The 22,900-nt window shown below is 33.7% G+C and overlaps 1 protein-coding gene and 3 long non-coding RNA genes across 4 annotated transcripts; 1 reads left to right on the top strand and 3 right to left on the bottom strand.

The window, feature by feature from the left end:
• Window positions 1-4,289: 4,289 nt before the first annotated feature.
• On the bottom strand, window positions 4,290-6,858 carry LOC110725474. The gene is made up of 3 exons (XR_002512173.1): window positions 6,841-6,858; window positions 6,620-6,736; window positions 4,290-5,030 (listed from the first exon to the last, which is right to left on the bottom strand). It is a non-coding gene; the product is annotated as an uncharacterized LOC110725474 (long non-coding RNA).
• A 415-nt stretch (window positions 6,859-7,273) lies between these two features.
• Window positions 7,274-7,543, bottom strand: LOC110725473. The gene is made up of 2 exons (XR_002512172.1): window positions 7,492-7,543; window positions 7,274-7,355 (listed from the first exon to the last, which is right to left on the bottom strand). It is a non-coding gene; the product is annotated as an uncharacterized LOC110725473 (long non-coding RNA).
• Window positions 7,544-8,257: 714 nt separating this feature from the next.
• Window positions 8,258-11,658, bottom strand: LOC110725501. Its single transcript, XM_021904969.1, has 4 exons — window positions 9,434-11,658; window positions 9,018-9,341; window positions 8,831-8,930; window positions 8,258-8,728 (listed from the first exon to the last, which is right to left on the bottom strand). Exons 1-4 carry the CDS (start codon window positions 11,656-11,658, stop codon window positions 8,258-8,260), a joined length of 3,120 nt encoding a protein of 1,039 aa, XP_021760661.1.
• A 7,907-nt stretch (window positions 11,659-19,565) lies between these two features.
• LOC110725472 lies at window positions 19,566-20,931 on the top strand. The gene is made up of 3 exons (XR_002512171.1): window positions 19,566-19,898; window positions 20,129-20,242; window positions 20,443-20,931. It is a non-coding gene; the product is annotated as an uncharacterized LOC110725472 (long non-coding RNA).
• The last annotated feature ends 1,969 nt before the right edge of the window (window positions 20,932-22,900 follow it).

Below are 22,900 nucleotides of genomic sequence, written 5' to 3'. Positions count from 1 at the left end.
AGCTTCATCAGAAGGCATGAAGACTAAATATATTTTTATATTTTAGAATTTGTGTAAGTATACGAAGTTAATTACACTCGAAAATTCTGTGTGGAATTGGTCTTAGGAGAAAAATATTGTGCATGTTAGTATTTAGGAAATTGGTTAAAGTGTTAAATGTTTATCTTTATTTAACCAAAAAGATTTTATTTTACTTTCTGATTTTCGAAAATATCTTGTGCAAAAGGATTTTATTTATTTTCTTATTTTCGAAAATATCTTGTGAAAAATAAAATCACCATGTTTTCCTTATCTTGCGGCCTACTCCCCATGTTCTTCTTCAAGGCATGGCCATGCACATTAAGGAGTTCATGGTTCCTTAATTTAAGGGACATGATCTTCTTAGTGGGTTGGAGTAGTGGCGTAATGATGTTGCTGCACAAACATGATTTTCCAAGGTGTTTTGCAATCTATAAATAGCTATTGATTTTTGTTGGAAAATCTGACCCTTGCTCACATATGTTTTCTAACTTTTAATTCGAGTCAAGTGTCAATTCCACACAAGTTAATTAGAGTGTTCTTAATGTTCTTATACTAGAGTTTTAATTTTATTTCTTATTTCGAGTTGTAATTTGGGGAATGGGGAAGTTTCAGTGAACTTCTGTGTATGAGAAAGAGAATTAAGAAAGAGAAGTGAGAAAGAGAAGAGAGAACAGAGAAGTGACAAGAGAGAAAGAGAATAGAAGAGTGACAAGTTGGGTGACTTGTTCCTCAGGGTCTCAAGTTCGTAGAGGAACTTGAGTTTGAGTCTTTAGTTTGTAATAGGACCTTTTGCCCTATTCTAGTGAAGATTCTTTTCTCAAAATCCCAAGGGGTCGTGGTTTTTCTCCTAGCTTGTTAAGGCCAAGGAGTTTTCCACGTAAAAATCTCTCTTGCATCTTTTAGTTCCTTAAGTTAATCTTTTAGTTCCTTTAGCTTACTTAATCTTCATTCTGCAAAGAGTTTGACTAAACTCTCATACTACAATTCAACCCCCCCTTCTTGTAGTATTCATTAAAACAACAAAGAACTATCTAAGTTCCCTAAGAGGAACTTGAAGATAGCAAGTTCCAGTTAAGAACTTGGCCTATGGTTCCAGAAGTGGAACGTTGCCCTAAGATCTAGAATACATCAATACTACAAGATTCCAAGTCAAGAGTTTCAAAGAAACAACATGAAGACGGAGGAATCGAAGTATATTGCTCTAGGATGTTGGACATAAAAGTCAGTCTGGAAAAAGTCTATGCTGGACATAAAAGTCAGTCTGGAACAAGTCTAAAGAACCAAGGTGAACTCATGATAGTCAATGAAATTATATTTACTGATTTGTCGGGAACTCAGATACTGTCAGAGGTCCAGAACCTAATCGGAACTTAAGCATGTACGTCGTTAAAGGCAGTTTAATGATATAAATATTTACCTAATACGTGCATATCTTTTAGGGATCTGGTTTTACAGAATAAAGATATTTATTTTTTAATAAATCCCTTTTGGAAAAAGATAAGTTATTTTTGGAAAGTATTTTAAGCAAAAATAAGTTTAGAATAAAATCTGATTTTATTAAAAGTATATCTTTGAAAAAGATAAACTAGTATATTTGAAAAATATAAGTTTGGAATAAAATCTAATTTTATGATAAGTATATCATGTAAAAAAAGATAAGCTAGTATATTTGGAAAATATAAGTTTGGAATAAAATCTGATTTTATGATATTTATATCTTTTGGATAAGATAAGTTTATATATTTGAAAAGTATAAGATTTAAATAAAATCTGATTTTATAGCAAATATATCTTATTATTATTGAAAGAATATATTCTTAACAAAAAGATATATTTTTGGAAAACTTATTTTTGGTAAATATCTTTTAAACATATCTTTTGAGAAAACTTATCTTTTACGAAAAGAATGATTTGGGTACTATAAATATGCTCAGATGTATTCATTCAAAGTCGAGGCTGATGAAGCTTACACTACTAAAATTTAACGTTTTTGCGACCGCCTCTAACGGTCAAAAAATAGCAAAAACGGTCTCTAAACATAATTGCGACCGTCAATGGTCGTAGTCGTTATCTACAAGGTCGCAAAAAAAAAATTATTACGAACGTTTGGTGGTCGCAGATTTTTTGCGACCGTTTTTATTAATTTCAATGACCGGTTAGATAACAGTCGCAAATTTTTCAAATTGCGATCGGTTACAAAAGCAGTCGCAAATCTAGATTTAGCGACGGTTAGGGGTGAAAGTGAATCAGTGTAAAACCGAACCGAACCGAAAAACCCAACCGAATAAGGAATGTGGTTCGGTTTTTTGGGAGGGTGGTTCGGTTTCGGTGTCAAAAATAAAAAAATTTCGGTTTTCGGTTCGGTTTTGGTTCGGGAAATTGAAAAACCGAACAAAACCGAACAAAACCGAATTATAAGCCCAATCCTACAAAACCCCTGCCTGGCCCAAAAATAAATACCCTAATTTCTCTAATCCTCTCAGCCTTTCTCCACTCTTTCGCCCCCTCTCCTGTCTGACTGTCTCCTCTAAGTCTCCGACCACCGTCCAGTACACCAGGGCACCAGGCGACCACCGTCAACGGTCCACCTGCTTCTCTCTCTCCTGTCTTCTCCTACTAATTAAGGTATGCACTATGCAATTTGCGAATTCAATTTGCGATTTAAATTTGCTCTACTACTTGCTCTGCTAAAGTGCTAATCGTTGCTCTACTTACTTGCTTTCTCCTGTCTTCTCCTACTAAATACTAATCGTTGCTACTTGCTTAAATTGTTGCTACTGCATGTTCAATTGTGAATTGCGATTTTAATTTGCGATTTTAACTTGCGATTTTACTTGCTTAAATCATTGCTACTGCGATTTTAATTTGTGAATTGCGATTTTAGTTTGTGCTAATTTGTAGGAATTAATATGTGGGAATTTTAGTTTGTACTAATTTGTGGGAATTTTAGTTTGCTTAATTTCTCTGCTACTGCATGTTCAATTTGTGGGAATTTTAGTTTGCTTAAAAATCGGTTTGGTTCGGTTTTTTATTCTGAAACCGAAATAAATATGGTTCGGTTTCTAAAGTAAAGTGGTGCGGTGTGGTTTCTAAAATCAAGAAACTGAATTAAGGTTGTTCGGTTTCGGTTTGGGCCAAAAACCAAACCGAACACCGAACTTTCACCCCTAGCGACGGTCTTAGGCAGTCGCTAAAAAAATTTTAAAAAACAAAAAAAAAAAAAAAAACGCAGCCATTTCCTGATTTTCGCAGCCTACCCCACCACCACTTCCCACCCAAACCCTCTTTACCCACCACCACTATCAACCCTAAAACACCAACAGCCACTGCCCAACCCTAATAACCTTTACCCACCACCACCACCACCCATATTCAACCCAAAAATTGTATAAATTTATCAAAAAAAAATAAACCCACAAAATTAAACCCAAAAAAAAAAATTAAACCCACAAAATTAAACCGAAAATTGAACAAAAATTAAATCAAAATTCGAACAAAATATAACCCACAAAAACTAATTAAAATTTGAACAAAAATCAAAGAAAATCAAACCCACAAAAACTAACAAAAATCGAACAAAATCAAACCCACAAAAATTAACAAAACAAATTAAACCCAGCAAAATTGAAACCCACAACGAACAAAAATCACAAAAAATTTCGAACAAAATTTAAAATAAAACTTCAAAACAAAATTCAAACAGAAATTCGAACAAAAACTGAAATAAAACAACAAAAATCGAAAATAAAACAAAATTTTTATAAAAAAAATCAGAAAATCAACATACCTTTCCTAATATTTCTTCCTCATGGGGTTTATATGGTCAAATTCGACCATGAAAACTCCATGGTCGAATTTGACTATGAAAACCGAAATTCTTGAAAAGGATGGTGGCGGCACGCACTACAAGAAAACAGCAAAATTGCGACGGAAAAAGTTCGTCGTAAACTATGTAAATTCCGTCGTAAAGATGGTTTACGACGGAATTCCGTCGTAAATGGTTGTCGGAAAACCCTTTGTAGGAAAATGGCCATTTTACGACGGAATTTACGACGGAAATAATATCGTCGGACTTGGAATTGGCCTTTGCTGAAGATCCGTCGCAAACTTCCGACGGAAAGAGTTCCGTCGCAAACCTTAGGTTACGACAGAATTTTCCGTCGTAAAATATAATTTGCGACGGAAAATTTCGTCGCTATATATAATTTGCGACGGAATTTTCCGTTGTAAATAATATTTTGCGACAGAAAATTCCGTCGCAAATAATATTTTGCGAGGATTTTTCCCGTCGTAAATATGTACATTACGACGAAATTGTCCGTCGCAAATTGTATTTCCAGCCCAAAACAAATTTTTGTAATTTTCTGCATTTCCAAACCTGAATTTTTTAAATGATAAATCGACAAAAAAAAAACAAATATTGAGTCCTAAAATTGTTGTTTTAAAAAAATTAATTACCGACCTACGAAATTATATTTATGTACATATATATATAATAATTATGTCCTAGTACAAAAGATAGTCCACATTTTGGTATCTATACCAAACAAAAGCTAGGTTAGAGTGATTATATGCTAGACTAAAGCTAAGCTACGCAATCGCCTAGAAACCCTGGCCTGTCCACCACCACCCGGGTCGTTCCTAGGGTCTCGATGCTGAGGATGAATGGTGGAACATGAGTCGTTGTTGGTGAGACGACTCATCATCTCATCGAAACTCTCCTTGTATCTCCTCTCCATTTCAGCCATTCGGGCTTCCATTTGAGTTTGGAGAGCTTGCACCCTGTGTTCCATCTGGTCTTGCATTTGAGAAATGACAGACGACGTGTATTGCTGTGAAGAACGGGAACCTCGACCCATCTGTTTGCCATATTAGAGCTCTGCACTTTGGCCAAGTCCCTTCACACGCCCCTTCTTATTGCGCCCACCCACCGACTCCCAGTACAACTCATTGGGACTCTTCTGAATCCCCTGACTCCTTGTTTCTTCGAGCTTCTTCTAGTAGGTCTCCTACAAAATATTGAAGATAAAAAAAATATTGTTAAAAAAACAACCAACAGTATAAGGTAAGGTTTCTTTCTTCTAACATTCCAATATCACATACTTTTAGGTGCCTAAGGATAGAAATTAAGAAAATTAAGCACATAAGTCAATTTTCAACCCTCACTCATCCAAAATCATCCAAATTTGGGCTATATCGCTAAAACCATGCCTATTTTCTATGTTTTCAATGAAATGTAAGGTTTCTTTCTTCTAACATTCCAATATCACATACTTTTAGGTGCCTAAGGATATAAATTAAGAAAATTAAGCACATAAGTCAATTTTCAACCCTCACTCATCCAAAATCATCCAAATTTGGGCTATATCGCTAAAACCATGCCTATTTTCTATGTTTTCAATGAAATGTAGGGTTTCTTTCTTCTAAAATTCCAATATCAATTGCTTTTAAGAGCCTAAGGATAGAAATTAAGAGAAATAAGCACATATGTCAAATATCGACCCTAACTCATCCAAATTTGGCCTATATGGCTAAAACCATGCCTATTTTCCAAGTTTTCAAGCAAATGTAAGGTTTATTTCTTCTAACATTCCAATATCAATTTCTTTTAAGTGCCTAAGGATAGAAATTAAGAGAAATAAGCACATATGTCAAATATCGACCCTAACTCATCCAAATTTGGCCTATATGGCTAAAACCATGCCTATTTTCCAAGTTTTCAAGCAAATGTAAGGTTTCTTTCTTCTAACATTCCAATATCAATTTCTTTTAAGTGCCTAAGGATAGAAATTAAGAGAAATAAGCACATATGTCAATTTTCAACCCTCACTCATCCAAAATCATCCAAATTTTGGCTATATCGCTAAAACCATGCCTATTTTCTATGTTTTCAAGCAAATGTAAGGTTTCTTTCTTCTAACATTCCAATATCAATTTCTTTTAAGTGCTTAAGGATAGAAATTAAGAGAAATAAGCACATATATCAATTTTCATCCCTCACTCATCAAAAATCATCCAAATTTTGGCTATAAAGCTAAAACCATGCCTATTTTCTATGTTTTCAAGCAAATGTAAGGTTTCTTTATTCTAACATTCCAATATTAATTTCTTTTATGTGCCTAAGGATAGAAATTAAGAGAAATAAGCACATATGTCAAATATCGACCCTAACTCATCCAAAATCATCCAAATTTGGCCTATATGGCTAAAACCATGCCTATTTTCTATGTTTTCAAGCAAATGGACTCGTTCTTTCTTCTAACATTCCAATATCAATTGCTTTTAAGTTCCTAAGGATAGAAATTAAGATAATTAAGCACATATGTCAATGTTCGACCCTAACTCATCCAAAATCATCCAAATTTGGCCTATATGGCTAAAAACATGCCTATTTTCTATGTTTTCAAGTAAATGGACTCGTTCTTTCTTATAACATTCCAATATCACATACTTTTAAGTGCCTAAGGATAGAAATTAAGAGAAACAAGCACATATGTCAATGTTCGACCCTAACTCATCCAAATTCATCCAAAATAAGCATATAATGTGTTCCACTTTGCTAATTTGCCATATATCAACTCATATAATAAGTGTTTACCGCAATCCTTTTTGCTTTGTTGTTGGAAGCCAATTGGCCTTTTCCAGGCACTTCCTTGAAGTGTGTCTTCAAGAAAAGATCATGGGCATTTGGTAATTGGCCTTGGTTTTTTGCAGCCTTTATATGTACATGCAGAAAATCAATGAAAACATGTTAGCCCACCAAAATTCATTAATAGACGAATGACATAATTGTTACTGGACATATTGTAGGAACCTTACCATCCTTTTAGCATGTTGTGCAGATGACATTGAACCTTGAAAGTGGGTCGGTTCAACGACATTTTCCATGGATCCGCCTCTTCGGTTCTTCTTGTTTTGTTCCGACCGCTTCTTATATTTTGGATCGGTGGAAACAATTCGCATCATGCCTTCGTGGACATCCTTATTAAGCCATCTTGGTTTGCGACCATTCAGCCTGTGTGTGATGTTGTAGAACGTGTCACGTAGGCGATTTGCAAACTTTTCTTCGAAAGTGTCCTTCACTTGGTTGTTTAACTCAGGTGCCCACTTGAATTTTTTCTGCAAATCAATAAAATGTCTTTATTACAAAATTCAACTCCATCAATATAATTTATAAAACATGTATTATGTTAGGTTAAAGTTATCATACATTGAACAAGTTCCAAAAGTGCTCTCTCGAATCTTCATCAACCTCTCCATAATTCCTCCAAGGCTCAACATAGTAGCCGGTTAGCGAGTCGGAGAGCACATTCTTCACCGGGATATCATCAAACCTATAATAAAGGATAGACATTCATGTAAGTAGATAATCAACAAAAAGTGAACAAAACATGGTTAAAGTAATACAAATTCACTTTATCAAAGTAAATACGAATTTAAGGATATTTCATTATACAAATACATACGCACCAAAGTGTGGAAGGGTCCAACTCTAGCAAGTCATTAGGATGCAGGTCCTGTAGCTCCTGTTCCTGATGCTGCTGTTGCTCCTATTGCCCTTGTACATTCCTGACGATTTCTTGAGAGGCCCCCAAATCATGTGCCTCCTCTTCCTCCATTGACTCATCCTCGTCAACACGTACAACCTGAGATTTCCCCTTAGACTTTCTCCTCTTGGATGTTTCTCCTTTATTTTCTCCTCCCATGATGACCACCTGAAAAAGTTGTTAGTACCATAATCGCACATTTTAAATTCATAAATTAGATCCATAAGACATTAAAATAATAAAATGAGACCAAAAATGTAATGCAATATTACAAGTCCGAGTAGTCATTAAAAACTAAACATTCGAAGACAATAGTTAAAGGAGTAACTACATATTCTCCTCTTCATTAGTCTTATCACTACTACCACTATCATTATCACTATCGTTATTACTATCACTAGTGTCATCTAAAAATACATTGATGTCCTCTTCTTCGTCACTGTCACTGGAGCCAATGCTTTCTTCTTCTTCTTCATCGCTTGAGATAATAAAGCCATCGTCATCATCATCATCACTATCAAGTTCATAGTCTGGAATGTCATTTGGTGGACAAAGCGTTGCGTGTACTTGTGGTGAAGGACCCTGCAAAAACTCTAAATCCACCGGAGCATCAATCACCGACCTTGCTTGAGTTCTAAATACAGCCCACCATTGAACCCGATCACGTTTAAGGCCTTGAAATAAAGATCTCATCCAAGAGAAAACTGGGATTTCTCAATGGAACAGTGACAAGAAGCAAGGAGGATGCTCTTTTGAATGTGAATATTGAGTGAAATCCCTTGAGACACTTGGTAAGATAAGACAAATGGATCATACTTGGGATACTTCTTAGTATGATTTACTTCGACAAGCTTGTATTGTTCATGAATGTTCATTCCTTTACCACAATCCATCCAACTACAACTAAACAAAATAGTCTTGTACTCTTTTTCGGGACCGGTGTAGACAAGTTCAATTATGTCGTTTAAAATGACAAAGTACTCTCCACCGTCCTCACTTGAGACACACAACCCATAATTCATCGTAGATTTGTGTTTGCCATAGGACTGTGTGTGGAAATTAAAGCCACCGACAAATATCTGGTTCCAAGTTCGAACACGCTTGAAAGGCCTCATAGACAATGCTCGCAACACATCAAAACTTGGTTTTTGTTCTCTCACCTATAACCGTTACGAATACAAGCGCACACTAATTGAAATGAAATATATTATATTATATTATCACAAATTAATCGATACGCAATGTTCGAAAAGTATTATCACCTTGTGATGAAACCAATCAGGGAATTCACTTTCGCATTTCTCCATGACATCTTCTCGACGCAAATAAGTTCGAGTACTAAGAATGTAGTCCTCAAACTGCCTAATAGATTAATGACACATGGTTAATCATTGCAGCAATTATATTAAATTTAAGGGATTTTCAAAAGTTTATCGTAAACATATATACCTTTCGTATTCACCAAGAATGCCAGTATTTCTTAAAACGAACAAATGAGCACATTCGAGTTCCTTGTCATCTAAATACCGAGTTTTACCGAAATTTGACACACGACCCTTATCCACCGTGAACAGCTTTGGGATTTCATCGTTGTCAGCCGGGGATTCCACATCAGCATTCACATTTCGACCTAGATCTCGTGTTTTTGTGTCAACTGAGGGCTGAAAGTAATTGGAGCAGAAGTTTGATATCTCTTCAGTGAGATAAGCGTTGCATATGGAACCTTCAACACGAGCCTTATTACCAATTTTTCGTTTCAGGTGATTGAGGAACCTGTAATTATGTTTATGTAGCCGTAGAAGTATAAGTAACGGAAATCAATGAAAGAGATGAAAGTAAGAGTTGAGAAAGGACCTTTGATTTACCTTTCAAAAGGATACATCCACCGATATTGAACAGGTCCACATAACTTGCCCTCATATGGCAAATGAATTAGTAAATGCTCCATGGAGTTGAAGAAAGATGGGGGGAAAACCTTCTCAAGCTTGCACAGGATCTCAGTTATGTTTTTTTCCAATCGCTGCATGTCGCTAACTGTAATTGTGTAGCAACATAAATCGCGAAAGAATTGGCTTATCTCTGTAATTGCATTCCATATATGGGTAGGGAGAAATTCTCTCAAAGCAGTGGGCAACAACGTCTCCATGAACACGTGACAATCATGACTTTTCATTCCATGTAACTTACCTGATTGCAAATCAACGCATCGGCTCAAATTGGAAGCGTAACCATCAGGAAACCGCAGTTGTTTGACCCACTCACACAAAACCTTTCTCTGAGCCTTGTCAAGAGCAAATGGAGCCTTTGGCATGAATTCTTTTCCTCTATCATCCTCTTGAAGATGTAGCTGGGGCCGTTTACAGTATTTAGCAATGTCATTCCGAGCTGATGGCGTGTCACAAGATAGCTTTTTCACGTCCATTATAGTGTGAATCAACTGATCAAAAAAGTTTTTTTCAACGTGCATGACATCTAAGTTGTGACAAACAAGCAGATGTTTCCAATATGGAAGGTCCCATAGAGTGCTTTGCTTGAACCACCCTTTTTTTGCATTCTTGAGACGTTTCAGTGCCTCGGGGCCATCTGTTGCTTTCTGGAGGTTTTTCACACATTCCCAAAGTTCCTCTCCTGACATGATGTGAGGTGGTGAACCTTTTTCGACTTTGTTTTTACAAAATGCATTTATACTATTTCGAAAAGGATGATTTGTCGGAAGGAATTGACGATGGCAGTCAAACCAAGAAACCTTACCACCATTTTCAAGCCAAAATGCTTTGCTTTTCTCCATGCAATATGGACAAGCCTTCTTACCGGCTGTGGTCCAACCAGATAACATACTATAAGCCGGGAAGTCACTAACGGTCCATAGGATGGCTACTTGAAGATTGAAATTTTGTTTTCTCGAAATATCGTAAGTATTTGCCCCAACTTCCCACAATTTTTTCAACTCGTGTATGAGCGGCTGCATGTAAACATCCAAGTTGCCCTTAGGGTTTTTAGGACCAGGAACGAGTAACGAAAGAAACATGAACTGTCTTTTCATACACATTGACGGAGGCAAGTTATAAGGGGTCAAAATGATAGGCCAACATGAATACTGTCCCCCAAACTGACCATGTGGAGCAAATCCATCCGTACATAGGCCAAGTCGAATATTACGAGGTTCAGAGGCAAACTCAGGAAAGCAACTATCTAGGTGTTTCCACGCTTCACTATCGCTAGGGTGTGCCATTGTGCCTTGAACTCGAGGATTTTTAGCATGCCATGTCATTTCCTCAGAAATGTTTTTAGTTGCAAAAAGCCTTTGCAACCTAGGTGTGATAGGGAAATAAAATAGAACATTCAAAGGTACTAAGCTACCTTTAGAAGTCTTCTTGTATCGATCGCTGCCACACACCCTACATGTAGATAATTGATCATCATCTTTCAAAAACAACATACATCCTTTCGGGCATGCATGAATCTTTTCATGGGGCATCTCTAACCCCTTAACAATTTTCTTGACCTCATAGAATGTCTCGGCCATGTGGTTGTTGTTAGGAATCGCTTCATTAACCAAAGAAGCAAATCCATCAACACATCTGTGCGGCAAATTATACTCACACTTTAGGCTAGTGATTCTAGAAGCCATCTCTAACACAGACAATGAACTCCCTTCGTATAATGGTTGTTCAGAAGCCTTTAACAAATCAAAAAATGGCTTGACTTGTGCATTAGGCTCCTCCTCTAATGAAACATGTGGCTCTTCGGAATGGCCTTGATCTTGAGACTGACCAAAGGCATCCAAAACCATTTCATGATGTTCATTTGACTCCCTTCTACGAGTTCCTGGAAACCCTTCCCCATGACACATCCACTCGTAGTAATTAGGTAAAAAACCGCTGCGATACCAATGAAGTTTAACCGTATCTGGATCCCAGAGACGTTTGTTTTTGCATTTAAAACATGGACACCTAACTTCATTCGGGTTGCTACTCTCGGGATGATCTTCCACATATTTAAGGAATTCATCTACCCCCTTCAAGAACTCAGGATTAATAGAATTCCCAACCTTCCTTTCGTACATCCATCTACGTTCTCTTCGTTTCATGATTACAAGTTCTACACAACTAACACATATGCCATTAATCACATTAGTCATAAAGCACAATATATATTCATTATAGATCAAACTGTTATGGAAATGCAAATGAGAAGAGAAATGATTTCCAAGGGTCCTTATCACTCCAACCTAACTCATCCTTGTACGTTCAATCTCACTAGTGAATGTATGCCAGAATTTCAATTCTATGGAAAATCCGGCAGCATCTCCCTATAGTTCCCCGAGTACACAATATAGGCGATTAGAAACACCTATATATGTACCTAGAGAACATTGTAGAGAAATGACAAGCAAGTATCTTCCTTAGAATTAAAACAAAGGAATACATTCACCACCTAAGTGAGAATAAACGTACAAGGACAGTCCTAACCGGGGACTATTCAAGACATACTCCTAATGTGTATGCCTTGAACGGGTATCTAGGCATATGATTATGCAAATGATTTTTTAAAAAATATATATACTTAACTAACATACATAATATTAAACAAATATATCAAGATTAAACTAAACAAGAGAAACAAATCAAACCAAACCAAAGTAAACTAATATATCATATTAAATACACCAAACCAAACTACCGTTTTATATATTAAATTAAACTAACATATTTCTAAAAAAACTAAACTAAATTAAGATACTTTATATTAAAATAAATGAAACTACAACACATTGTATTAACATAATATTAACTAAACTACATTATGTTAAACTAAACTAAACTAAACTAACATTGTTTATTTTAAAGATCAAGGGAGCAATTAATTAATTATAAGATTTATTTAAAAATATATATACTTAACTAACATACATAATATTAAACAAATATATCAAGATTAAACTAAACAAGAGAAACAAATCAAACCAAACCAAAGTAAACTAATATATCATATTAAATAAACCAAACCAAACTACCGTTTTATATATTAAATTAAACTAACATATTTCTAAAAAAACTAAACTAAATTAAGATACTTTATCAACACATTGTATTAACATAATATTAACTAAACTACATTATGTTAAACTAAACTAAACTAAACTAACATTGTTTATTTTAAAGATCAAGGGAGCAATTAATTAATTATAAGATTTATTTAAAAATATATATACTTAACTAACATACATAATATTAAACAAATATATCAAGATTAAACTAAACAAGAGAAACATATCATAACACCATACTATTAATATAAACCAAATCAAACCAAAAAGTAAACTAATATATTATATTAAACTAAACCAAACCAAACTACCGTTTTATATATTAAATTAAACTAACATATTTCTAAAAAAACTAAACTACAATAAGATACTTTATATTAAAATAAATTAAACTAAAACACATTATATTAACATAAACTTAACTAAACTACATTATGTTAAACTAAACTAAACCAAACTAACATTATATTGTTTTTTTAAAGAGAAGGGAGCAATTAATTACTTATAAGAGATCACCAATGTCACTAATTAACCAAACCAAAAATTATTGAATACATTCTAATTATAATCCAACACACTATCTAACAACCAAAGTAAGATACACATATACATTATATTAGGGTTTGTAATGTAACTAACCTTTAGATCTGCACTTCTTTTTAACAATTAAACCAACAAAATTGTACAAATCCTACAACAAAATTAAAAAAAAATAATAATTAAGGGTTTATAAGTAAACAAAATTAAATTGAAAAAAAAGGGGGAAAGCAAAGGCAACTTACTGTCAGGCGGAGGTGTGGCGTCGCCGGAAACAACCATGACCAGGTTGTTCAGTCACGGCTAGGGGACGGAGGTGCGGCTGTGTTTTGGTGGTTATATGTTAGCCGTTGGTAGTTTTTTTGCAAAAAAAAAAAAATTAATTGACCAATTGCACACACTTACCTAGACGCGGCGGCTCGCCGGAAACCACCAGGGCTCGACAGCTCTCCCTTCCTCCCTTCCTCCTTATCTTTCTCTTTCCCGTTCTCTTTCTCCTCTCTCTTTCTTTCCCGTTCTTTTTCTCCTCTCTATTTCCCGTTCTCTTTCTCGGCGGCTGATGTGCGTCGTCTGCAGGCGTCGCCGGCGTAAAGGGAAACCACCGCCGCCGCGACTTTATCCTCTCTCCTTCTCTTTCTCTCTCTCCTCGCGCTGCTTCAGTTTCTCTCTCTGCGTTTCAATTCTTTCCCCCTTTTTTTTAGGTCAAGGTCGCAATTTTAGTTTTCAAAAAATGACAGTAAAATTTACGACGGAAATAAATTCCGTCGTAATTTAAAACTTACGACGGAATATATTTCCGTCGTAAATTTTACGACGGAAAATACCTCGTAATTGAAATTTTCCGTCGCTAAATTGCGACAAAATATTTTCCGTCGAAAATATCCACCTTAACGACGGAAAAACATGTCCGTCGTAAGCATTCCGTCGCAATTTAGCCTATTTCTAGTAGTGGCGGCTCGTTCATTCGTTGCTTGCTTGTGACGGTGGGGCTTGATGTGATGGCTTAATGAAGAAAGGAGATGAAGAGAAAGAAAGAGGAGATGAGAAAGATAGAGGAGAAGAGAAAGGAGGGCGTGAGAAGGGAGAAGGAAGGAGGGCGTTAGAAGGGAGTAGGAAGGAGAATGGAGAAAATGAGGAGAGAGATAATGAAGAGAACTTGAGAAGAAACGACTGCGCCAACGTAAGCTAGGGTTAGGGTGGGTTGCGCAACACTTTTATACTCCATTTTATTAAAAAAAATCATTACTTTATTACGACCGCTCTTGGCGGTCGCAAATGGTCGAAATTGCGACCGTTTCTATAACGGTCGTAAATGGCCGCAAATGGTTGCAAATTGCGACCGTTTCTATAACGATCGTAAATGTCGCAATATTTGCAACCGTTTTTTACGGTCGCAATAGCATTGTTTTAATTTAGAATTATTTTTAACATGTATATAATTTTTAAGAAATTTTTAAACACTTTTGCGACCGTTAAATAGCCTTAAAACGGTCGCAAATCTGCGACCGCCTTAAAAACGGTCGCAAATATTATATTTTGCGACCGTTTTAATGACGATCGTAAAAAAATGGTTGTAATTTGACCGAATATTAGTAGTGTTAGTGGTCGTGCTTAATGGTTTATCCTTCACCACGAAGCTAAGTCAAACATCCAGGTCAAAGTTCCAGTCAGGTTTGGTTTCAGTTCGTCCAGTAAGTTCCAAACAGATCTTGAGTGTCTAGCATATTAGTTTTATCTCTTTATTCATTGATATGTATTTAGAGTTATTCTTTGAGATCTTCTAATTGGGAAAAAAGGTTTTGAGTGTTTTATGTATTGGGGTGTGAGAGTTCGTGAGGATTCTCGTTATTATAATTTTATTGTAAGAGTGCAATGTGTGAGCTTCTAGGGTGAAGCCGATTGAGCTTTTAGTGAGAGGCCAGTGGGTAGTACTCAAGGAGTACGAGTGAATCTAAGTGTGGGACTTAGGTTGGGTAAGATAAGGTCTTATCAAGTAGCAAGTTTAGTCAGGAACTTGTGAGTAAAGGTCTGAGTATAATAGGTTGTAACTTGTGTGTTTGCCCTATTATAGTGGATTGGTTTGGCTTGAAATCCCTTGGAAGTTAGAGGTTTTACTTCCATTTGGGCCCTGGATGGTTTCCTCGTAAAATTCGCTTTGCATTGTTTAAGTTACTAACAGCAATCAGTTTTATATTCAGCGAAAAGTAGGCACTAGGAACATACTACAATTCACCCCCCCCCGGCCCTCTTGTAGTATATCATCCGAAATAACAATAATTAACAAAAAAAAAATCTAATTTTATTTATAACTTAATCATATTTTTAATTGAAATGCTTTTTTATCTTTTAAAATAAACTTATCTTGTTCCAAAAGATATTTAATAGACTATAAATATCTTTATTAAGTAAACCTAAATCCCTATAAGATAGACATGTACTAAGTTAAGATATATATCATGGAAACCGACTTTTATTGAATGCAGATTTAGGTTCCTTTTAGGTTCGAAACTCAGACATTTTCTAAATTCCTTGCATGTCAGAAACTCTAATTTTATTGATAGTCGAGAGTTCCAACTTGATTCCATAGATTTATTCCAATTAAATAGGCTTTCTTGACCAACATACTTACATAAATCCTAGAAAAATATACGTCTATATTTTCTATGTTTCCATCTTTATGTTGCTTCTCTACAGATCTTGTTCTTAAATCTCATACAAACCTAATGTATTCTGGAACCGCGGGTTAAGTTCCTATCTAGAACTTCTTATCAGTCTTCCTTATTATCTGCTAGAACTTGTAGACAAAGTTCTCTTTTGGAACTTGTTGTCACATGCACTCTTGTCAGGGAGAAATTGTTGTACATGTTAGGAAATACCTTATGAACCTGTTACGGATCGTGCTCTGGCTCTTGTGGGAAAGCCTGTAAACATCTCCTTTTGGGGCCGGTCTAGTTGGAGAATACCTTCACATTTCTTCGTTATTTTTCTTCTCATGGAAAAACCTGCTTTAGGTTCATTTATTCTCTCTTGTTCCTCTTGTAATTTTCAATGTTTCAATCCTCTTAGCTTACTACGTCAGTTATTACCTACACATAAACACACAAGAGAACATTAGATTGAAGTTTGTTGTTAAAACTAACTTTAAATGAGAGAACTGATAAACCTTAAATCAATGCATTTTGTATTTATAAAATCAACCAAGAAAAACTAAAAATAAATAAACTGAAGCTTTACAACAAAGAGCTTAAGATCCTTAAACAAACTTAAACACAGACACTTTACAACTTTAAAACAAAGAACATTATAACATAGAAACTCCTAAAAGTAAACTAGAAAAACTAAACTAAAAGACTCCCAATCATATTTACATGTATTAAACTTTCCTAAACATACACACCTCATGTATGCTTGGATACTTACCTCATGAAGTTTACTTATATAAACACTTATTTACATAGTTACATTCATGTATTCCTTAGCCATCATCAAACTTATATAACTATAGTTCATCATTGTTCCTGTTTTTGTATTGCTCATCATATATTACTCATGTTCCTTATATCTTGTCTCAAACAAAACTTGTCTTCCTATGCACAACTTTACAAACATATTAGGTAGATACTCATCATTAGTTTATAATCATCAAAATCTAATTGCTTAACACACTCTCCACCACCCCTCCTCATTAAATCCTATCTACTTTTGGAGATCACAATACTTTAATTTAGGAGTATTAATACACATAAATATTCACTACAAGAAATAAGCTATTTTGCGACAGCCAAAATCTGTCGCAAAAATCACAAAAACCGTCGCAAAACATTGTTGCGACAGTCAACTGTCGTAATTAGTTTGTCGTAATATCAATTGTCGCAAAATTTCATTTTTACGACAGTTTGGCTGTCGCAAACTTTTTTTACGACGGTTTTTTATTTTTCAACGACAGTTTAATTTTTTGTCGCTGTTCTTAATCTGCGACAGCTTAAAACCGTCGCAAAAATACGACAGCCATGAAAACTGTCGCAAAAACTCACTTTAACGACGACTAGCCGTCGCAAAAAAGCCGTCGCAAAAAAATAAAAAAAAAAACACAAAAAAATGAAACCCTCAGCAACCCAGCCACAACATCCCTCGTTTAACTAGTAACCACCGCCAACCGCCACTGAAAACCACAAAATTAACCCATAAAAGACATTAAAACCCGCAAACAACCCTAGATCTGAAAGGAAACCAAAATAATACAAAATCCAACAACTCCAAACACCACAAATTAACAAGATCAAACAAATAAAAAAATCAAACGAATAAACGAAAAAAAAATTAAATGGCAAATAAACAAAAACAACAATAATAAAAACAAAAAATACAAAATATTTAACATACGTTCGGAAGTTCACAAAAAATTGAACAAAAAATGAAAGAAAAAACACAAATTATCTTAACAGTACAAATTTGAACAAAAAGGCCACAATAAATCAAAAGAAAATAAACAAAGCATAACAAAATCAAACGAAAAAAATAGGAAAAAAAAACGGAAAAAAAAAAAATCAAACGGACAAACAACACAAAATAATGAATTTAGACCGAAAATATTAGAATATAAACAAAAACCACAATAACAAAAACAAAAAAAACAAAAAATTAACATACCTTCGAAAATTTCCTTTTCTATGGGTGTTGATTGTCAAATTCGACCATAAAAAATCCAGATGTGGAATTTTTATGGTCGAATTTGACAAAACAAAACCTCAATGTCACGAAATATAACCTCAAACACACGAATTCCCCTTCGCCACCTTCTCCATTGTTTTTAACGCAAGAAAGAGCGGAAAGGAGGATGAGAAACTGAGGAAAAGAGGATGAGAATAGAGAGAATATAAGAAAAGAGAGGAGGAGAAGAAGGGAAAATATCAGATAAAAAGAGAATCTGGAAGAGGAGAGAGGATAGAGAAGATGAATTGAGAAAGAGAAAGGAGAAATGAAAACGGCGGAACGTCTTAGGGTTTGGTGTGGGCTTAGCTTGTTGGGTATTTAAATACCCATTTTTTTAAAAAAAAAAAACAATTCTACGACAGCCATAAACTGTCGCAAACTACGACGGTTTTGAAAACCGTCGTAATTGGCGACAGTTAATAACTGTCGTAAATATTAATTTTTTATAATTATTTTTACAGTATATTGCGACAGTTTTATTGGCCAAAAACCGTCGCAAATCAACGACAGTTTAAAAAACCGTCGTAACATTACGACGGCTACTAAAACTGTCGTAAAATTAAAAAATTACGACAGTTTTGATAGCTGTCGTAGAAAATCTGTCGTTATTTTCCCGGATTCTAGTAGTGATTGAGTATTGGAATGAAAATGTTAATTCATATACACTTGGAAAGGAGTATTAGGTAACATATATAGTTTATAATATAGCTATAAAAATGTAAAATAAACTTTGATGTAGAAATTACATGGGTTACAGTGCCAAGGAGTATTAGGTAACATATACAGTTTATAATATAGCTAGTAAAAATGTAAAATAAACTTTAATGTAGAAATTACATGGGTTTCAGTGTCCTATATTCACAATGTTGTAGTGGAATATAACACTATCTAATCATATGTGTCACTACCTCTAACATACTTCTTCTACAACCACGGCCAATGGCTACTTCACCCTTGTCTAACAATCTTCGATTTTTTTATGTTAGGTGTCTTGTGTACAAAAAATACTATGAATATGCCAACTATGACCACCCAAATAATATACAAAAAGAAAATTGTTTTGTTTAACTTGCAAACTAATACTACTGGAATGTTCGCTCTGATGACCTTTAGTAGTGGTCCTATTGTCATCGAAAGTGTGGATCATTCGTCCTTTCCTTGTCCTTTGTCTTTGTCGGAAAAGACGCTTCCAACCAACCACTTGTTAGGTTTAGAAATGCATCTATCGCAACATAAAAACCTCCAATAATGAGCATGAACTAGAGAAAGTCAACATATTTCAACCTATGAGAATGCTTGTATAATTCAATGGCGATTATTACTTGTAAAAAAGTAGTAGATGATACGAAGTATTAGTTTTTGACAGGTAAGAAAATAAATATTTGTATAAATGTTTTTTACAATGGCTAGAATTCGGGTCTTTAGTTTAATAGTTAGTTACTTAGTTCTAAAAATTTTTAAGGTTGTTAGAAATTGCTAAAAGTAAGGAAGTTATTACAAGTCACTACAACAAAAAGTAGAATAAGAAACGCATAACATAAAACGGGTGACAAAGATAAGCGTTCTGTATAACAAATTAGAACGCTTTTCTATGTCAACCGTTGTATATGTTAAATATTATAGAACGGTTAACTACCCAACCGTTTTATATGTTAAATATTATAGAATGGTTCATTACCCAACCGTTTTATATTTGTTTTACACAAATTAAAAATTATTAAATAAAAAAATGAAGTAGATATAAAACGGTGTTCAGTTACAATCGTTGTGCGCCTTTTACCCTAAAATTACTTTCGCAATAATATTTCAACAAATGGTTGCCTACTTGCCTTTTTCTTGTTTTTCTCTCCGAAACTTGTGTTTATGAAATGCTATGACTCTTCCTCCTCCAAAACTAGAAAATATATATGCAATCTCTCATAATTTAAATTTTTAGATCTAAATGTTTGTTCCCATTTTTGTTGCTCTTGTAAAATATTGGAAAATAAGGGTTTGCACAACCACAGATCAAGAACTCAAAGGCTATAAAGGTTTGATTCTATTTTTCAATTAATCAAATTTTTTTACCATTTTAATTAAATTGCTCCGTCCTCGAAGTTATTTGATATGATTGAGGTTTTATTTGTTGTCCTGTTGTGGCGAAATCTATCCAAATTAATTCTTTTCTTTTTGGAGTCTTTCGCAATAATTGAACAAAATTTCCGTATAATTTGATCGGCAATTTTGTGTTGTGTTGGGGTTTTTGAATTTTGATAATCAGAGCAGCAATGGCAGATTTGAAAAGGCAAGAATCCATGAACAACGACGGCAAAATTGGAAGAAGCGAGTTCAACGTTTGAATCTTCGGTTAGAAATTCAATGGCGAATGTTGAGAGTAATGGATCATTCTGATATTAATCGTTGATTTTTCTTTTTTCTTTTTTTTTTTTAGAGGCCAATGGTTGATTTTGATTCTTCTTAATTAGATCTTGATTTTGGGGTTAATTATAAAGTGTTGTGCAATTTTATATATTGCATTGTTTTTTTTTCTTTTGGTTGGGTTGATTGTAATTGAATGATTTTTTTTTAACACAGATTAATCAAAGGTCGGTAGAGGAGAAGAACTGCGTACAAATTATTGCAAAAAAAATCATCTCTTAGTTATTTTGCGTTTTAATTGTATCAGTAATTTCGTTGAGTTGTATTGGTAGTTTTGTTTGATATAGAAGATTTGTTGAGTTGTATTGGTAGTTTTGTTTGATATAGAAGATTTCAAGTTGATAATTACGAAGTATATTGTTTTCTGTTGTTGTTAAGCTATCAATACTTCAACAATTTTGCATTTAAATTGTACAAGTATTATAATTGCTTTTCTGACTACTTTTGAGTTGGAATTCTACCGTTTGGTTTAATTTAATATTTAATTAAAAAATATAGATTAAATGTAGGCTGCTTGAACTGAATATCGTGCATTTTTTTTTAATAATTAAGATAGAATAGAGGACTGTTAACTTACAAAACCGTTCTCTATTGTATAATAATATAAAACGGTTAAGCAAGGAAACTGTTGCCTTTTCCATCTACACATTTAGATTTCAGGAGGGGGAATAGAGAACGGTTATGTCTAATGACCGTTCTCTTTAATGAGGGATACAAAACACCTCATTTACCCGTTTTATAAACTTTACATATCGCTTAGCAGAAGAACGGTCCTAAAGCGTTCTATAAAGCCTATTTCAACAGTTCTCTAAGCCTATTTTTGTAGTAGTGAGTTATTGTCTTTATTCTATCCTTTGATTTAAGAGCTTGGTAATATTATAATTATGACTCATCATTACTTCTTTGATTTATATATGAAAATATTAACAATGTAATAATAATATAACACTAAATTATTTGATATATTTAGATGTGTCCAATATATGTGCAATATAAGTGCAATTGCATATAATTTGTTATCCTAAAAATAATTTAAATATAATTTTTCAAGTAACATATACTATTTCATTCATTAATTACCAGTTTTATATCTAATATAATACTCGTGCATAGCTTAAAATTTATCATTTAGTTTTGAAAGTCATTACAAAAGTGTATTTATATATTTTTCTTATTGATTATTTAAATTTCATGAATAAATTTTTACATTACATTAAGAGTCATTATTAACTGATTTGAACCCACTTATATTAATGTTAGCTTCCCCATTAATTAATAGCTTTATTAGTTTTCTTAGATTAGTCGGAGCAATTGGACTCTTGATGAGAAAAAACGAAAATGCAAGGATGATTGAATGTCACTCTACAATGCAAAAAGATGGCCTATCTCTAAGCTAATTAATGTCTTCATACAAAAAAGGGCTACTAAGATAGATCTTATGGATCTAAATAAAAGTTTGCAAGGTTAAATAACAAAGAATTCGTGTCAGGCAGTATCTGAGACAATGATTGAAAATTAAATTTAAAATGACCTATGGTTCAAATATAACAAAAAGATACATTGTTAAAAATTAAACGAATAAGAATAATTCAACAAATAAACTTTATATATGTATAATAAGTAAATTTAAGTATATAACATTGTTATTATCCAAAAATTCTTAAATATTATTTAGGATTAAGTTATTAACATTAAATGCAAATATTATATCATCTTAATGCAAGGTAAATCATATAAGTAATCTAATAACATCTTATATAAATACTTAAAGTTTTAGATTAAATCCTACCTTATTTGCTTTTACAACAATTTTTTTTCCTTTTAAAAATAATAAATGATTTTGAAACCATCTATTAACCTATACTAAAAGCGATTCCATCCATTATATTTGTCATTACCTTGTAAAAAATTTCCAGCCTCTTTTGTAGGGTTTTTTTTTTTTCTTTTTTGTGCAAAATCTAAAAGTAAACTATTTATACTTTATGATTTTCTTTCCAGTTTGACAATCATATTCCATATATACCCAAATATTCCTGATTTTTGGATATCTTTTATATACTTTATGTAGTATTTTGTAATATTATTATAAAAAAAATTCAACAACCGTGCATTGCACGGGATTTTAACCTAGTTTTTATAATATAAATGATTATGACAAATTAACAATGAAAACTACAAGATCAATAACTTGCATTGTAGAAAAGTTGTTTTTCTTTTTTGCAAATTCTTTTAACTAGACATTGATTAATACCTAAAAGAACATGTTACTAAAAACTTATCTTAAAAATCAATTGTGGTAACATTATGATAAAACCATTACACAATTCTTATACATCAGATCATACCGAACAAAAGATCATGTGAATGATTAAAATATATAACTCAGAGAACTTTGATGCATACCTTTGATTCAAGGCCTACTTCCAAACTCTGGAGGACAAAACCACATCATACAATAAAGAAGACGGGAGCCAAACTATGATGATGGTGCCAGTGAGCATCAACTAATTCAATTTTTTTTAATCAAGTATTGTGATGTAATATTTCAATTAAGAAGATGGGAGCCAAACTATTATTACATCACAAACAAAGATTAAATTATCAAGGATTGTGA

The sequence above is a fragment of the Chenopodium quinoa genome, unplaced genomic scaffold (assembly GCF_001683475.1).
Source record: "Chenopodium quinoa cultivar QQ74 unplaced genomic scaffold, ASM168347v1, whole genome shotgun sequence".
In the NCBI taxonomy this organism is placed as follows: domain Eukaryota; kingdom Viridiplantae; phylum Streptophyta; class Magnoliopsida; order Caryophyllales; family Amaranthaceae; genus Chenopodium; species Chenopodium quinoa.
The sequence above is the reverse complement of the archived record's forward strand: the minus strand, read 5'-3'. Positions and strand labels throughout refer to the sequence as shown.